Here is a 19,355-nt window from a genome sequence, read left to right on the forward strand (position 1 = left end):
CTAGTGTACACCACACCCCCCCCCCCCCCCAACCAAACGAAAAAAAAAAAAACTCAAGACTTGATAATTCAAAGTGAAGTAATATCATATTATCATAATGCCATAACTTGTACAATGATTAAAGCGCGTAGTACAGTATTAATAATGCAAATTGCTCTGACATGATGAAGATGTTAAGTAATATCATTAGCTTCCCACCAACCCCTAAAGTAATAAAAGCATTAGCTTAGTGCATTATAGCATATGATCCAAACATATGAAGGAGTCGGGTTCTCTTGGACTGATAAAAACTTACTCGTATCAGGTGTTTACATTCGACAAAAAATGCATAATATGTGTTTGTAAATAGGCTTCTTTCACTTAATCATGACTAATTAATACTCTATCCGTTTAAAAAGGAGGAACTTTTTACTATTTGGGGGAGTCAAAAAAGATTTTCTTTTATCACATTTTTTGCAAATAGTTTTTAAATATTTTGAATTGTTAATTATTGTGACTTATAGTACTTTTTATGTAGTTTTTAAATATGTAAATTTTGTATAATAAACTTACAGAAATCTATGTTCAAATTCACACAAAAAATTAGTCAATTTGACTCTCGTACACCGAAAAGGTTCAAACAAATTAAAACGGATAAAATATATATTATCACGTTATTCAATTTCTTAACCATAATAAATTAATATAATTTAATTTAAATATCTACCATTGGTTCTCAAACCCCCACCATCCAACGTTATTAACTTTTAACCTTTCAAAGGAACATATAGGGCAAAATCCATCAATATTTCTGTTATTTGTGGACCCTAATTAATTGTTCGTTATGTCCGGAGTTAATCACGGTATGCCATGATTAAGCATCTTTTCATGCAGTCAAAAATCCATTATCTTTATACTCCTTTCCGTAAATTTGTTTTTGGCACGCCCATTAAGAAAATACTAAATTCTATAAAAAAATATCTAGTATGACTAAACTATCCTTAATTAAATATTTAATGTGAGGAGTAAGAAAACTTTTTAGGGATATGTACATAAGGGTAATTTTGTAAAAACAAATTGAATTCTTTCTTGATTATATAAATGGACACTTATTTTGGATCAAAATAAAAAAACAAATTTATCACTTATTGTGAACCGGAGCGAGTAGTTTTTTCCCCTTGATTTTTACAGGTTTGACATTATTAGAGTGATTTAACAACTTTTTTTCACCTATCTAGTTGACTTTATATTTAAGAAGATTCAATGTTTATTCACGGCCTTCTCTCTCTCTCTCTCTTTCTTTTGTGCCAGAATCATTTCTACTACAATTAGGGGTGTTCACGGTTTGACGGAAAAATCCAAACCAAAAACCGAACCAAACCGATTAAGTAAACCGATATTTTTTTTGATTTGGATTGGTTTTGGTTTTAAATTTTAAAAACCGATAATATTTGGTTTGGTTTTGGTTCTATTTTAAAAAACAGAAAAATAAACCGAACCAAACCGATTAATTATATACAATATAATATCTTTTTGTTAATAATTTTAATTGTTATTTTGAATTTTGGTTTATCCTGTTATATCTTAAAATATTGCCTAAGCCCAAACTAATAGGATTCGACCAATTTTCTTTTCATTAATAGACTCTAATTCTCTAACCCTCCGCACATACTTTTGCCTAAAAGAAGAGTTAAAAAAAAATCACCACAAGAGTAAAGAAAGCACATTCAAATTGCAAGACAACAATGGCTAAAGCTTGAGAAAGCAAACTTTTAGTTTGTTTTTTGTTCATTCTTTTCATATAAACATGTAAATAAACTTTCAGTTCTCAAAGAAATACATAAAAAGCATAAATTTGGCCAATTATATTCAGATTGTTGTCTAGCGTTGTTTTAATATTATCGACTTATCATTAGCTTACTAAGAACCGAAAAACCGAACCAAACCGAACCAAACCAACAACAATCAAACCGATGGTTTGTATTTAATTTGGTTTGGTTTTGGTTTTAAAATTTTAAAAACCGATTAAATTGGTTTGGTTTTGATTTTAATCAAAAACCGACCAAACCGAACCGTGAACACCCCTAACTACAATATATATTAGAGATTTGTTTGGTTTCCCACTCGGTGTTCAGTATTGGACCTCGAGTAACTCGGATTCGCACCCCGTAAGGCCCATTAAAAGAAAAGGCGCTCCCTACTATAATTTGTTTCAAATCTAAGACTCGAATTTGAGACCTCTCTACTATGATTTGTTTTATATTTATGACTCGAATTCGAGATCTCTGATTAAGAACGAAAATACGAGACAAACATAATATGTAAGACGAAAATAGGAGACAAACATAATATGTAAGATTTAACGGATGTAAGAAAAAGTGAAAAATCAAGTGCTGCTTGGATTAAGTGGACCAATGTCCTTTTAGATGATCGATAATGAACTCAATATAGTACACATAATTTATGTGTATAGAAATAAATGTACATATTTGCCACAGAAAATAAAGAGAAAATTCAAGATCATAAAGTCTCAATGAATTAGTGATTAAAAAAAACATCAGAATGGTAAGGAACTATGGTTGATGGAAACTCAAGGTTAAACCAATAGGTTACATTGAACTATTAACCCCTTAAATACACTTTCTTACCATAGCTACTATAAAATAATTTACAAGTGAATTGGATTTATCACACCCCATTTGGTGTGTGAAATTGTCTCTCCAATTTAATAAAAATAATCCCATATGGGAAAAAAATTGATAATCATCATGATTAGCCAAAGTAATCATTGAATAAATCAAGAATTGGAAGAGAGAAATGATCTCTATCTCTTTCCTTTTTTGTCATTCTTTTTTCCTTCTTCTTGAATCAAAGAATTGCTTTGGAAAAAAACTGCAAATTGTCTGTTTATGTGCAGAAGCATCTCTCATTTAGGGCCTCAAATGAATACAACAATTTTACCAAATGGTCATTTTGGTCATAGGCTCATAGCTCAACCTTCATTTGTGCTGAGGATATATTACCTACATTCAACAAAGCAAAGTATTAATTACATGTAAGCTTGCATTAGGGTAGGCTGTCTACGTCACACTCCGTGGAGTGCGGCTCTTCCCCGAACCCTGCGTGAGTGCCAATGGCGGATCTATGTGCAATGTTATGGGTGCTCAAGCACCCATTAACTTTGGAACCAAACGCTAGTATACTTATAAATATATTAACTGAGCACCAATCTCAGTAGCAACTTTAGAGGAAAATAGTTGAGCACCCACGAGCTAAAAATTCTGAATCCGCCACTGGTGAATGCGAGATGTCTTGCGCACCGGGATGCCCTTTTTTTAAATCTTTATTAGGTAATTACGGGTAAATTTTTTTGTGATAAGCATTACTCCATATGATAACCCGATAAAATGGTAGCTAACCTACTATGGTGATTAGTATAAAAGATCTTTACGCAGTAGTCAGTGTATATAAGTTAAATCCGTAAGAGTAGAGTATACTAACCAGGAAAGTTCTGTGGCTGAATTTGGCCAAAACCCATCTGTATAACACTATGGAGATCATCCCCAAAGAATGTTGGAACCTGAAAAAGTTAAAATTTCCCATGTTAAGTGAAAAACTGGAATTATAAACTATACAACATTATTACAATTCCTAGCCCAATTCTTGATTACCTGAGGACTTTGTTCAACAAACTCTTCCATATGAGGCAATTGCATGATGTTTACATTTCTAGCCATATAGCCATTTGAACATTGCTGAGATTGGAATTCATATGGAAATGCTGCTGAAGTTTCTGATGGATGCATGTTATGATGCAACGATTCGGCGGATTGAAACATCTGAAGTTGACACAAAATATATGAACAATTATAGCTAAGAGGTCAAAAACTCATGAACAATACTGCGCGTTTTGAATGACTTACATTCTTGGAGAGAAGAGATTCCGCGTTGAAGTCCATTCTTGGATTCATATTAGATAACTTCATTGAGAGGAACTACATCAAAGTACACAAATATAGAATTTAATCATCTGACTAAATGCTAATGTTTAACTCCCTCGTCGTTTGGGATATGAATTGCAACAGATGACTTATTCTTGAATTTTTTTAAAAATTTGAAAAACCGAGTTTGAAAATCCTCAAAAGGTATTTTTGTTGTTGTTGTTTTTGCGTGGCAAAAACAGATCAACAAACACTTCGCAAACTCCAAAATAAATGCCATCTAAGTAATTTACCTCAACTTGACACTGAAGGGATTGCACATAGTTAATGATCTCATCAAGCATCACAGCTTTTCCAGTCACCTATTAAGAGAAAAAATAATGAACTTACCATATTAGAATTCTGCAAATTTTCTCTTAAAATTAATAGAGCAAGTAAAAGAAGTATTCTCATAAGCAATTACTTTGCTGCAGCCAGGTACAAGATCTTGTAAAAACTTCATTCTTTCACCAATTTTCTCTCTTCTCACCTGTCCAATCAGAAAAATGAGAAAAAAAAAAAATGAAACATTCTAACTAGAAATACACCAAAACAATAAAAGCCGAGGGTCTTTCAGAAACAGTCTCTCTACCCTTCCAAAGTAGGAGTAAGGTTGTGTACATCTTACCCTTCCCAGACCCCACAGGATTTGCTATTGTTGTTATTTTAAACAACAACAACAACAACAACAACAACATACTAAGGATATTCCCACAAGTGGGATCTGGGGAGGGTAGCATGCATCATTTGATGAAAGCACTCCAGTCGCCTCCGATGATTGGTTTGTCAACCACGCTTTCTCTCCCTCAAAACAATGCTCTGAACACGAAAGTGTGCAGTTCCGCCCCCTTCTCCCATGCTGAGTCAGGGTAGCATTTACGCAGTCCTTATGCCTACCTTGTGAAGGTAGAGATGCTGTTTCCGTAAGACCCTCGGCTCAATAGAATAAAATAAACTAAGAAATTTTAAATACCCTTTCAGCTAGACTATGTGCATCTGTGGCCTGACCCCTTCTGGCTCTAACATGAATATAATCCTTTGGTGGCTCTGTAGTCTTTTGATTATCTTTATTTTGTTCTTTTTCTTCAGCAGCATCTTTAGCACTTCCACTTTTTTCATCAGACTTGCTTCTTTTGGCACTTGATTCAAATATTTCTGTTGAAACCTGCATAGAATTAAGTAACATCTATTTCAGTTTTTCAATTATGGATCACAAAGAAGGAGAGCTTTGGCGTAGCTGGTAAAGTTGCTGCTATATGATCAGGAGGTTACGGGCTTGAGCCGTGGAAAAAACCTGCAAGGTAAGGCCGTGTAAAATAGACCCTTGTGGTCCGACACTTCCCTGGACCCCGCGCATAGCGGGAGCTTAGTGCAACGGGCTGCCCAATTATGGATCACAAAGAGTTTAAGTTCTATGCACTGACAGTTAACAAATATTTACATAATCACAGGTAAATCTCTACGACAAGCATTAATCAGTACCTCGATAAAAATGATAATTAACCTACTATCACAGGTTAAAATTCACTGATAGTGTAAAAAATCTTTAAACTGTCAATTTCAGTGCATATAACTTAAATCAAATCAAAATTAGGAATTTGCAAATCCAAGAAATATTTGCATACATTGGTATTCTTGGCATTGGTTTCTTTAGCTTTCTTCTTTGGAGCTGATTTCCTCTTCTTGAAATTGGCATCATTTCCAAGTGGGATTTGTTCAGATACTGAAGAATTCTCCATTGACTCTCCAAATTCAGATTCTTGAACACCCAATTGAGATCCAGAAACATTAATACACTTACTACTTGAAACTCTTGAAAGTTTCCCACTTTCCAAATTTGGAACATTTCTATTAACAAACTCAGAATCAACAGAAAAATGTGCCAAATTAGTACTATTTGACATATGATTTACACCAAGAAGTTGCAAATTCCCATTGATTTGATGATCAAAATTGGAAAGATTGAGTCTTGGAGGGGAATTCAATGGAGTAGTATAACAAGAATTGTTAGTACTATTAACATAAGAAATTGGTGAAATTTCACCAGAATTACAAATATTTCCTAGTTTACCAATCAACTCTCTCAACACAAAATTGTCACCACTAGTATTACTAGGCATGATATTAGATGTAACTGGAGAAGACACAATTGAACTTAATGTAGATTCAAAAGGATCATTTTCCCAACTGGGGTTGTAAAAAGAATTCAACTCATTCATTGTGTTGACATTATTCAGAAACATGTTTTTCTTGTCCATTTAATACATGTGAGACACTAAAATTTAGTGAAAATCCAAGAAAACAGAACCCCAGAAAATGTAATGGGAAAATGAAGATTACAAAAGAATTTGGTAAGTACTAAATTTGGAAGAAATAAGGTAAGAGAAAAAGGAAAGAAGAGAAGCTGAAGTTAGAACCCAAAAAAGAAAGGTGATTATGACTTTGTTATTTGAGTTCACCGAAATAAGAAGGAATTGTGATGGTTATGATCAGGGAAAAAGCAAAGGAAAGCAGAGAGAAAATTGTAGGAAACTGGAAAGGAAGCAAGAGGAGAAGATAAAGAAAGGGAAATGTCTGTTTGGCCTTTTTTAATTAAAAAATATTTCTTGAAAAATTATGAGTTTAATTTTTACATATTGACATGTAATATTACTTATACAATCAATAACCTAAAATATGAATAATGTGAAACTTTAAGATAAATAATGATAATCACCTTATTATGATATTAGATTGCACTCTCAGGCGGAGCTAGAATTTCAATTTTATGAGTTTTGAATTTTAGAATAATGATAACTTCAAATGCTTATATGAGGTTCTAAATTTAATATTAATAGATGTTTAATAAAATCTTAAATTAAATATACTGTTTGAGCTAAAAGTATTTGGTTTACCGAACCTATAGTCGAGCTTCTAGCTACGCCCCTGATCATACTTTTGCTTCTTGAATTTGATTCTTTATTTTTTTATTTTGATCGTAGAAAAAAGTTTTATTTTTGATTTTTATTGATGTTTTTATTTTGACTAACATTTTCATTTGTATTCAAATTTAAAAGAAGTAATTTGCTTGGTATAATCCACGATTTTATTTTATATACATTATAAAGTGGTACAAATTCTTGGAAGAACCAAAATTCCAGATTCAATATGGGACGATTTAATATTTTTTCATTCATTTCCATCCAATCAAAAAAGTCCTTTTTCGAATTTTTTTGATTGTTTTCTGAATTTTGATGAATCGTAAGATAAAAAAGGAAATTTAAATTTTTTTTGTATTATCAGTGTATATAATCTACCTCTTGCCTATATTTATTTGTGGACCACATATCTAATGTTTTTTTTCTCTTCATTGTTTTGCAAGTATACATACATATGTAACGTCACGTGCCTATATATACTACAATATCTCAGCCAGAAAACACCGTAAAAGGCGGTGGCGGTGCGGGGGTTATGGGTGGCAGGGTGGTGTGTCTTTAAATTGTCGGAACTTTAATGTCAAACTAGCTGATGTCTCGTTTGTTAGAAGGTGATGACAAAAAAATTGTTCATATAATTTGACTAATAAGAATAACAATGCTATGTTAGGCCCTTCTTTTTAATTTTATATTATATAATTCTCTGGTATTTGAAATTTACTGGTTAATTCAAATTCACAATAGGTAAGGCCAGTTAAAAGAGGAAACACTCCCTAATAGAATAAGATTTTTAATATTTTCAGATAAACTCGAGACCTAAGATTAAGGTGAATGTTACCGCCTTACTCCTTGGCAGTTGGCCTTCTTTAATTCTCAGAGTTAACTTCTTTTTTGTTTTTTGTTTATGACAGTAATGTTCGAACTAGCTTGAGGGTATTTCGGTTAATTTCATCAGATATTTGTTATTTCTCACTAACACGGTTATTAGGTAACTCTGCCTATTAACGCTTGGATAAATGAGTAAATATTGCCTAGTATTTTTTAGCGTCGCTGAAATTTGACCGGAAACCTCAAAAGGAAAAAAAAACCAGAACTAGTCAGATTTACAACTGGTAATTGAAAAATAGCCACATTTTCAAAAGTAATCGAAATTTAGCCACTTTTTCATGTAAAGATATAATCTGAACAAACACTACTGGAAAATGGCAGAATTCCGACCGTCAAAACGGTCGGAAATCGGTCGGAAATCACGAATTTCCGACTACTTTCCGACCGAAATTGATCGGTCGGAAAACAGTTGGTCGGAAATCAATTTCCGACCGAATCTGTCGGTGATTTCCGACCAAAGTTGTCGGAACGTTCAAAAGGCCAGGCGACCAAATATTCTCAAATTTCCGACCAAAGTGGTCGGAATTTACCGACCGAATTAGTCGAATAATATANCCACTGCGGCGCGCAGCCCGATCCCATACTCAGTTCAAAAATCACACAACAGTATAAAAATATTCAGCTTAAACTTCATTAAAAATATTACTTAAGTTCCAAGTTTTGAGAAAAGGTGGCTGAGTTTGCAAAACAGTATTAAATACTAGGACTGAGTTTAATATTTATGAATATGGTAAGAAATCATTAAAACAATCCCTGAAGGATTCAAGTAGTTGGCACAAGGCCCAATGATAACAATTTAATCCAATTTTATAAGGATACCACGAAACTACAAACAAATAGGTAGTAATTTTTATTAAGCGGGACGGACCAAGTCATAATCCCCGACGGTGCTATACCCCACGCCCGTTATCCGGCGTGCAAGTCACCTCACATAGCACTACGTTGTGCAAATTCGGGGTTTCAAACCCTCAACACAACATTTACATTTATTACTAACCTCAAGCCGGCCAAAGTCCTAGCTTGCTATGCCCTTGCCTTTCGAATTCACCTCTTCGCGCGTCGAATCTGACCAAAACCACAACGAATACGTCACAATATGCTAAGGAAATATAACCCAATCGAAAAGACTCGAAAAACATCGAAAATCACGAAGTTGGCAAAACCCGAGCCCCGAGCCCACTTCTCGAAAAATTATAAAATTCACATCACCGGATTCCTTATCTCGCCACGAGTCCATGCATATAAAGAACACCAAAATCGGAGTCCAAATGATCCCTCAAATTCCCATTTTTGTTCTCTTAGGTTTCAAGCCCTAAACCACCATTTTTGACCTTAAATCCTTGAGTTTTCAGTCTAATTTCATGTGTTTGCACCATAAAATCGTGTTTTTGGTTTAAAAATTCTTACCTCAATAAAGTCCCTTGATTCCTCTCCTCCAACTCGCCCAAATTCTCCAAGTCCGAAGTGAAAATATGAAACCCTTTCAAAAATTCGCGAAGGAAAATAAAAACTATCCTGACCAGTTATTTCCGCATCTGCGGCTCCATGGCCGCATCTGCGGCTCCTGCTTTTGCGGTCAATGCACCGCTTCTGCGGACATATCCGCTTCTGCGGTTTAACATCCGCTCCTGCGCCTCCCGCTTCTGCGGACAAATTAATGCATCTGCGGATCCCCATAAGAGCTCAAATGCCGCATCTGCATCTGCGACTCCGCAGATGCGGTCACCAATTCCGCACCTACGGTCCCTGCCGCTTCTGCGTCTCTCCTCTCGCTTCTGCGGTACCACTTCTGTGGTCCCAATTCCGCAAAAGCGAAAATACCAGAAGCAGCACAGGTTCTGCAATCTCTTAAATTCAAAACTTCCCGTTAGCCATCCGAAATCACCCCGAGGCCCTCGGGACCTCAACCAAAAATACAAGCATGATCCAATACCTTATTCAAACTTGCTCCAATCATTAAAACACCTCAAACAACACTAAAACCATAATTTCTCATCGAATTCAAGCCTAAGTTCTTCTAAAACTTCCGAAACACGCATTCGATCAGAAACCCAACCAAAACACCTCCGAATGACCTGAAATTTTGCACACACATCCAAAATCACCTAACGAAGCTACTGCAACTCTCGAAATCTCATTCCGACCCCCGGATCAAAATTTCACCTACCAACCGGAATTCGCCAAAATACTAACTTCGCCAATTCAAGCCTAATTCTACACCGAACCTCCAAAATCAATTCCGATCGCACTCCTAAGTCACAAATCATCCCCCGAAGCTAACCAAATCATCGGAATTCAAATCCGAGCCCTCTAACACAAAAGTCACCATTGGGTTGACTTTTCCAACTTAAGCCTTCTTAAAAGAGACTAAGTGTCTCATTTCTTATCAAAACCATTCCAAACCAACTCTAACACATCAAATACTGATAATGAAACTTAAAGAAGCATAACATGGGGAAAACGGGGCGGTAACTCACGTGACGACGGGTCGGGTCGTCACAAGTGGCTGGCCTAGTTCCACAATAGGCGCCATCACGACCGGGTCGGTTTTTGGGTCGTGACAGTTGGTCTGACATTCCAAAAATAAAATTTAGCTAAAAGTAAATAAAATGAAAGAATTACGCAATATTTATGAATTATGTATATAGGTTTACGATTTCTTCTTAATATTGTTTAATTTAGTTTTCTCTAATGTTAATTTAGATATTTCCTCATATTATCATATAAGCTGTAACAATGTCTAACAATCAAATTTTTATACATTATTTAAGGTATAATATAGGTTCAACATTTCTGATCATGTTTTTTTCCTCTACAATTTTTTACTCTGACAATCAAAGTTCCCAAACAATTTTGAATAATAGATACACATTTCTCCTTCCTATCTCAAAACTTTAAGCTCAGATAGCCCTCAAGTATCAACCTTTATTTCAATTTTTTAATATCTTGATTTCACCCCTTAAAATCTAAGTTATAGGCTTACTTATAAAATAAAATAAATATTATTTCTAAGTAAGAAACAGAGAAAAATGGTGATTTAGGAATTATAAATTAATAATGTTGAATGAAAGAAATGAACAAAACAAAAGTTTAGGATATTAATTTTTTTCAGTAATTTTAATAGAAATCAAAACTCAAAAAAACTATTATAATTAAGAGAGTTCCTAAATATATATTAATGCACGAAAAAATTAATATAAATAAAGGTAAATTGTATAAAAATACTAAAACATTCTTTATTTACATTGGAATCAATAAAATTGGAATAAAGTTAAGTTTAATATGTTGACTGGGATGGATTGAGGATTTTAATGGGAGGTATGTTCCTTTATTGAGTTAGCTAAATAAGATCAACAATTATTATTGTAAAAACTTACACTTCTTCATTTAACTTTTTATTTTATAACTCAAACATAATTTTCAATATAATATTTATGTAATTTCTTTAAAAAAATGATCTTATTCATACGGTGTACACGCGCAAAGCGCGTACCCTAAGACTAGTTATTGCAAAAGTACGAATAATTTATACTAAATTTAAATGCCAAATATATCCCTAAAATATTAATAGACTATTATGCCCTCAATATTGCATATTTCTAAAAAAGAAAATTATTTCATACTGGATAGAATTGTAAAACTAGAATTTATATACGATGACACTAGGATTCATATTCTTCAACGGATTTATTTACTAATAGGATTCATATTATTCACATGCTTATAAGACATTTTTAATATCATACTCAAAAGATTCTTATTAGATTATTTATGGGGTTAGTAAGAAAAAAGTGTGGTAGCTAAATTTAAGGAAGAACAGAAAATCAGTACCTAAGGAGTTATTTAAGTTTCGATAATATTTTTACTTCCAGTATATTCCGGTGCTTCCTTCTCTATTTACGGTTGCGTTAAACCTGTGTAACTACATATTATACGTTGGCAATACTCTCGTGCTTCTATCTCTGTTGAAGGTGGGTTGGGTTGATTTGTTCTATGTCACGACCCAATTTCCATTATAGGTCATGATGGCGTCCAACACCGTTGTTAGATAAGCCAACCCTAGTCAACTAGTGAGTTCTCATTCTTTTAAATAATCATTCTCGACATTTACTTAACTTAAATTCAAAATAATCGATAATTAATAAATTACAAAGCGACCAAATCAGAGAAGACTAAAAGGGATCATAGCAATATGAATACAACCCAAAAATAATAGTCTACTAATGTGTGTGCCAGGAACTAGTGTCACAAGTACTAGGGCAGCCAGTAGAATGTACAAAAATACAACTAATCTTATTGCCTAAAATAGAATAGACAGTAAATGACAAAAGGAAGAGACTCTGGCATGTTGTTGAACGGCTCAGAAGGGGCAGCTCACCGTGAGATCTCGATCAGGTATCAGGAACGCGCGCCGGACGGATAGTTAGATGCACCTGCCTCAGATCCTGTACATTTAAGTACAGAAGCGTAATATGAGTACATAAATAATATGTACCCAGTAAGTATCTAGTCTAACCTCGAAGAAGTAGTGACGAGAGGTCGACTTGACACTTACTAGGGTCAATAATAATATAATTCAAGTGTTACGCTAAGCATGGATAGCATGAATATAATGACAGTCCAAGAACAAGAAGAGACAAAGTATTCTTTCCTAACAACATATCAATTTCAGTCATATCATGTAATAAGTTACATTCAAAAGCATTTAAGCAGATCGGAAATCGGTCGGAAATCACGAATTTTCGACTACTTTCCGACCGAAATTGGTCGGTCGGAAAACAGTTGGTCGGAAATCAATTTCTAACCGAATCTGTCAGTGACTTCCGACCAAAGTTGTCGGAACGTTCAAAAGGCCAGACGACCAAATATTCTCAAATTTCCGACCAAAGTGGTCGGAATTTACCGACCGAATTAGTCAAAATAATATAAATAAAAATAATTATTTATTTAAAATTAAATAATAAAAATATNTGTAAACCAACTTATCAAGATGAACTTCTTAAATAGAAAATCTGGAAATTATGCTCGAAATTAAATTATTGAGCAAGTTACCTTGCAAAACACCATGTTGCGGGTTATTATAATCGCACATGTAACCATCTCATAGATGCATCTTATGTGGTATACATGACAGATGAATGGGCCCATATTCACCTTTGATATTTCCAGCATTCATGGGATTCAATCCCAATTTTAGTTGATCTATTAATTAATGAGAACAAGCAATATAAGAGAATTCGTAAAGAACTTTCTAGTTCTTTAATATTTACCCATGTGAATTCTCTATTATATTTGCACATCATACTTAAATTGATATGGGTAAACCAATTATGCCAACTGAATAAATTATCAATATTGATAAACTTCAGATTTACACCATGACGTGTGCAATTATCAATAAACTCCAAGTTTATTATGATATGGGTTTTTATATCAATAAACATCCACTTTATTGTGGTATTCTTTTATTTGTGTAGTACAAACTGGAGAATAAAGCGGGTAGCTTTTCACATACATATTACCCCGCTACAAGTTGTAGTAATTGAAGATATTAAATCTTTATTTATAGTCTCAATATAACCAACCGCTTTCGCTTATACTTTGGAAACTAAATAAGTTTCTTTGAGACTTACTACAACACAATACCTTATTGGTAATCAATTGTGTTTCTCCAAAATAGTATAATTGGCTCTTGCAGAGTTCTCAATTAATTTTGTACTATCACATATTCATCAACACCCATATGGTGAATATCTCTTTTAAAGAGAAAGTTATACCATTATGGTTATGGTCAAAATTATATGCAAGATATGTTTCTTGCATTACCGTTGTCTTTTAATAATCACAATGACAAAATATTTTGGCATAATCACAATAGTTATGTGATACATGATCATTTATGCCATAATAATGGAATTATTTTCTTATATCATCTCAAACCTCCTTTTAGAGGTGAGTGTGGCATATTCACTACCACTAGCACATTCATATTCTTCCAAGAATGAATATGTATTCATAAATTATATGTTGTCACATTCACATCATGAATGGACCATAATCATCTATATGTGCTTTATAAAATCTCATGTCAAATAGATGACAAATATTACTTTCACAGAGTGAAGGATTATTTTGAGAATCCTTATTATTCTCATTATCACAATGATGTCGATTATAATTTCATCTATTGCCACGTTCACATCCATTGATACCTTCACGGTAATAATTTTGTCTTCTTTCAGACTTATCACATATTGCTATCACATTCTCTTAAGGGGGTGAGAATGGAGCAAATTCAATGGGACGGGTTTTCACTTCTTCTGCTCACGATCATACATGACTTTGATCATGGCAAGACATAAAAATTTTACCACTTCAGGTGGTTATAATTTCTTACAAACTCCATTAGAGTTATAATCAAACTTTGTTGTCTTTGCTTGTATATAAAATCAAAGTATAGAATAAAAGAGAAAAATACGGTAAAATACTTACCTTAAATCCAGAATTTAATCATGAAGGAAGTTTATAGAATAATTGACAATCATTATGCTCAATCCCAAAGCTTCTACTCAATTGGTTAGATTCTCGTGCTGATAACGTGTTATAAAATAATAAAAGAAGAAGAAGAGTAGTGTAGAGAAAAGTAGAGAGAGAGAATTCTTATTGATTTGGGATAAATTACAATAGAATAGAACCCTCTATTTATAGGGAGAGAGTGACTTAGCCACCAAGTAATAAACCCTAGAATCTCTCTAAATATAGACATTCACCATAAATAGAACTCTATTTATAACATGAAGTTAGTATTTTACATATGTGTCTGATGCACGCGTCTCCACCCAGTGTTCACTTGTACCATCCTTCTTCTTTTTCTTATGCGTCTCCTCGAAGACCTCAGCGTGACTCATATCTCGCCCTCTTTCCTTTTCCTTCATAACAAAAAAGTATGAGTTAGACATTACAAACATAAAATTCTATATGTAAAACCAAGAAAATTTTTATAAGTAATTACTAATCTTAGTTTATGGGCCGCAAAACTAATCGAACCTCGAAAATACTATTTATTTCATTTTGATGTTGAGGATGCCATGTACACTTTGTCTGCAATATAAAAAAGTAACATATAGATGAAAACGATAATTATTTAAATAAATGTAATCAATTTTTAGCCTAAATTGATTCCACATTTGCTCTATGATATTGTACGTTATCTGTCCCCAAGAATTCCACGGCTCATGATAAAATAGCTTCATAGAATCCACAACCAAATGTATAGACTGAAAGGATGACAAAAACATGCATTAAAGTTAACATATATATAATTAATAAACATCAAATAAATTCAAATATTTAGGATCTACAATAACAATTATGCAAAAACAAAAATATACTAATCTACAACAATAATTTAATAACTTAATGGATGAAACTGATAATAGATTTCAGTTAAGCTTAATTCCACGGAAGTCAAAAGATATTAAAAAAGTTAGGAGTAAGACATATTGTCAAAAGTAGTCAACTAGCACTAAGAGTTTTAAAACATTCTTCATACTTTCTCCTCTTAAAATTAGTACCCTCCCCAATATAATCAAATGAGATGAATTGCTATATATGTAACACAAATTAGTTAGCAAAATTATTTAGTAAAATTATCCCCAACTTAGTAATGTTATCCCCAAATTAGTATGTAATTTACCAACATATAAATTTAATTTAGCAATATATGACTCTAAATTACCAACATATAAGTTTAACATATAACCCTAAATTACCAACATATAACTTTACCATATAACTCTAAATTACCAACATATAACTTTAATTTAACTACTAACAATAGTCATAGATTTACTTTAGCTAACACCAATCAATTTTTTTCAAACCAAACTAGGAGCAATTAAACAAAATCAGTGTATTTTTTTAAAAAAAATAACAAAGGAGGATGAGGGAAACTTACCTGGCAGTGGATGGTCGTCGACTGCAGCTGGGCGGCGGCGCCGGCGAGTCCTGCTAGTTGATAGCTGCGGCGGATTTGGGTGGGGGGAAGTTTGAGTGAGAGAGAGAAGAGAGAAGGAAGAAAAGAGGGGAAGGAAAAGAATGGGGTCGCTGGAGGGTTTTTAAAAAAAAGTTTTCGACCGATTCGGTCGGAAATTTGGTCAAAGTAGTCAACCCTCGTTTTACTAAAACTTCCGACCGAATCGGTCGCTACTTATTATTATTTTTTAATTTTTTTTAATTGTTTTCGACCGAATTGGTCGCTAACAGTGACGCGAAATTTTTCGCCAAAATTTACGACGGTTGTAGACGGGATATTAGTCGTAACTATTATTAAAAATTAAAAAATATATTTTTATGCATTTTCCGACCGGTTCCGTCGGAAATTTCCGACTACTGTTTTCCGTCGGAATATTTCGGTCGAAAATGAGCGTTTTTTAGTAGTGAGTGTAAATCATGGAAGGTTCCACATAAATGACATGCGCACATTGTGACGAGGTCGTACGATCCGATCCGATATAATAATAAGTTGTGCACTGCCAGAGGGTCGAATGACGCGAACCATAGATGCATCTATTTACTACCGAGGCGATCGGCCCGATCCACAAATACCAATTTATTATCATGTAAGCACAAATTGCCCATTTATAGTCAAATAATTTATACATGTTCTCAAGTAAGTGAGTATAGCTGTCTATATTTATTTACCAATTTCTAGCATGACCTAAGTGATCTTAGTAACAAGCAAAGACGCAAGTATTTGCATGTATAGCATGATACGGGTCCTAAGCTACCCGGACAATTAGCATAATAGTAGCTACGTACGGACTCTCGTCACCACGTACGTACGTAGCCCCCACAGATAGTCACATACATTTATTTAATTCACTTATGGGGTTAATTTCCTCTTACGAGGTTAGAAAGGAAACTTACCTCGTCCCAAAGCTTACTTCAAATTTCAAGAATGCGCTCAAACCCTCAAATCGGAGCCGAACGATCCAAAACTATTCAAATGGGGTAAGAACTAGTCAATATATGCTCAAGAGCTCATATTCTAACTATTATACTAATTTTCCAGCCCTTAATGCAAGGCTCCTAAAATTCACCCCCGGGCCCACGTGCCCGGATTCCGGAAATTTTTGAATAAAGTTTTTACCCATAACCTAAGGATCAAGAATATATGATTTCTACTACATTCCATAACAAATTTCGTGGTTAATTCTCATTTTTGTCAAAACCCCAGGTTTTACTCTATACCCACAATTTCCACTAATTTATATGGTGTAATCTACCCATAAACTATATATTATACTCACATTAAGTAGAGTTAACTTACCTCACATTGCTAGGCTGAAATCTCCCCTTTTGAAGCTCCCAAATCGCCCAAGAATGGAGTAAAATGTGTCAAAAATGACACATTCCTGTATTAAATGAAGGCCACTGCCTTCAGCGATTTCTGCACTTGTGGTTAGGGGACTGCATCTGCGGTCTCGCTTCTGCGTGAGATTGCCCACTTCTGCGGTACTGGGCCTGGCCAGCTGGGGCCGCATCTGCGGTTCCGCTTCGGCGGAAGAGGAGCCGCATCTGCAGAACCTGGGCTCCATCCCTTGAGCTGCATCTGTGATGGGTAAGCCGCTTCTGTGGTCTCGCACCTGCGGCTGGCCAACCGCAGGTGCGGTTATGACAGAACTGGAGCTTCAGCTCCTTCTGAAATTTTCAAATTAGCTCGAGCCGCATCCGATTGACGCTCGGGGCCCCCGAGGCCCCTCCCGAACATACCGACAAGTTTGGAATAATAAAACGGACTCGATCGAACCCTCAGAACGCCCGAAACAACGCTAAATCTAAGAATCACACCCTAAAACCAATTGAATCAAACATATGAACTTCAAGTTCTTCAATCTACTTCCAACTCGCCGAAATGTATGTATACTACTTGGATTGACACTAAATGTTGTGTGCAAGTCTTAAATGACAATACGGAACTATTCCTGATCTCGGAATTCCGTTCGGACCTCGATAACCCAAAAACCCAGTCCAAACCAAATTTGAGGAACTTCAAAATCCTTAAGGAATCAACTTTCACTATTAGGCGCCAAAACGCTCCCGGGTTACCCAAAACCTATTCCGGACATCCAAGTCCGAAATCATCATACGAACATGTTGGAACCTTCAAATCTTAATTCCAAGGTCGTTTACTCAAAAGGTTAACCGAAGTCAAACTTGGCCTTTTAAGCCAATCTTAAGGAACCAAGTGTTCCAATTTCAAGCCAGACTCTTCCAAATCCCGAACCAATCATCCCCGCAAGTCATAAATCAGTAAAAACAAGTACGGAAAGTCTTATTTGGGGGAACGGGGTTCTATAAAGCAAAAAGACCAGTCGGGTTGTTACATTCTCTACCTCTTAAACAAACGTTCGTCCTCAATCAGGTTTAGATTCATACCTCGAGTGCTAAATAAGTGTGGATATATGCTCCGCATGTTATCCTCGGACTCCCATGTCGCCTCCTCGATTGGTTGGCCCCTCCACTAGACCTTCACCGCATAAATCCTCTTGGATCTCAATTGGCGATCCTGTCTATAAACAATGGCAACTGGCTGCTCCTCATAACCCAAGCTCTCATCTAGCTGAATAGTACTGAAGTCTAATACATGAGACAAGTCGGTGCGATACCTCCGAATCATAGACACGTGAAAAACTGGGTGAACCCCTGATAGGCCGGGAGGTAAAGCAAGCTCATAAGCAACCTTCCCAACTCGCCTCAACGCCTAAAATGGGCCTATAAACCTTAGGCTCAACTTGACCTTCTTCCCGAATCTCATAATACCTTTCATCGGCGAGACTTTCAAGATAACCTTCTCACCGACCATAAATGATACATCCCGAGCCTTCTGATCTGCATAACTCTTCTGTCTAGATTGTGCTGTGCGAAGTCTTTCCTGGATCAACTATACCTTTTCCAAGGCATTTTTCACCAAGTCAGTTCCGTACAACTTAACCTCGCCAGGCTCAAACCACCCGATAGGAGAACGACATCGCCGACCATATAAAGCCTCAAATGGAGCCATCTCGATGCTGGACTGATAACTGTTATTGTAAGCAAACTCGGCCAAAGGCAAGAACTGATCCCACTGCCCTCTAAAGTCAATCACACATGCTCTAAGCAAGTCCTCTAGAATTTGAATTGTCCGCTCTCATTGCCCGTCGGTCTGCGGGTGAAATGTTGTGCTAAGCTCCACACGGGTCCCTAACTCACACTGTACGGCTCTCCAGAAATGGAAAGTGAACTAAGGGCCTCTACCAGATATGATGGAGACGGGCACATCGTGCAATCGAACTATCTCCCGAATATAGATCTGAGCCAAACTCTCTGAAGTATAAGTGGTCACAACCGGAATGAAATGTGCTGACTTGGTCAACCTATCGACAATGACCTAAACTGCATCAAACTTCGGCAAGGTCCGCGGTAACCCAACTACGAAGTCCATAGTAATGCGCTCCCATTTCCACTCAAGTATAGGCATCTACTGAAGTAGGCCACCTAGCCCGTGGTGCTCATACTTAACCTGTAGGCAATTCAAGCACCTAGCCACATA

General features: G+C 35.3%; 1 protein-coding gene across 1 annotated transcript; it reads right to left on the reverse strand.

The window, feature by feature from the left end:
• Positions 2,498 to 6,510, reverse strand: LOC109235694 (transcription factor bHLH78-like). Its single transcript, XM_019401901.1, has 8 exons — positions 5,585 to 6,510; positions 4,933 to 5,124; positions 4,384 to 4,449; positions 4,214 to 4,282; positions 3,903 to 3,974; positions 3,651 to 3,818; positions 3,481 to 3,559; positions 2,498 to 3,002 (listed from the first exon to the last, which is right to left on the reverse strand). The coding sequence occupies exons 1-8, from the start codon at positions 6,215 to 6,217 to the stop codon at positions 2,965 to 2,967; spliced, it is 1,317 nt and encodes a 438-aa protein (XP_019257446.1). The 5' UTR covers positions 6,218 to 6,510; the 3' UTR covers positions 2,498 to 2,964.

The sequence above is a fragment of the Nicotiana attenuata genome, chromosome 12 (genome assembly GCF_001879085.1).
Source record: "Nicotiana attenuata strain UT chromosome 12, NIATTr2, whole genome shotgun sequence".
Taxonomy (NCBI): Eukaryota; Viridiplantae; Streptophyta; class Magnoliopsida; order Solanales; family Solanaceae; genus Nicotiana; species Nicotiana attenuata.

Coding starts and splice junctions, on each gene's coding strand:
- LOC109235694 (XM_019401901.1), bottom strand. CDS start 6,217: ATGGACAAGAAAAACATGTTTCTGAATAATGTCAACACAATGAATGAG. Junction 3,975..4,213: donor CCCTTCAGTGTCAAGTTGAG/GTAAATTACTTA, acceptor ACTTTGATGTAG/TTCCTCTCAATGAAGTTATC. Junction 3,560..3,650: donor TTGTTGAACAAAGTCCTCAG/GTAATCAAGAAT, acceptor TAACTTTTTCAG/GTTCCAACATTCTTTGGGGA.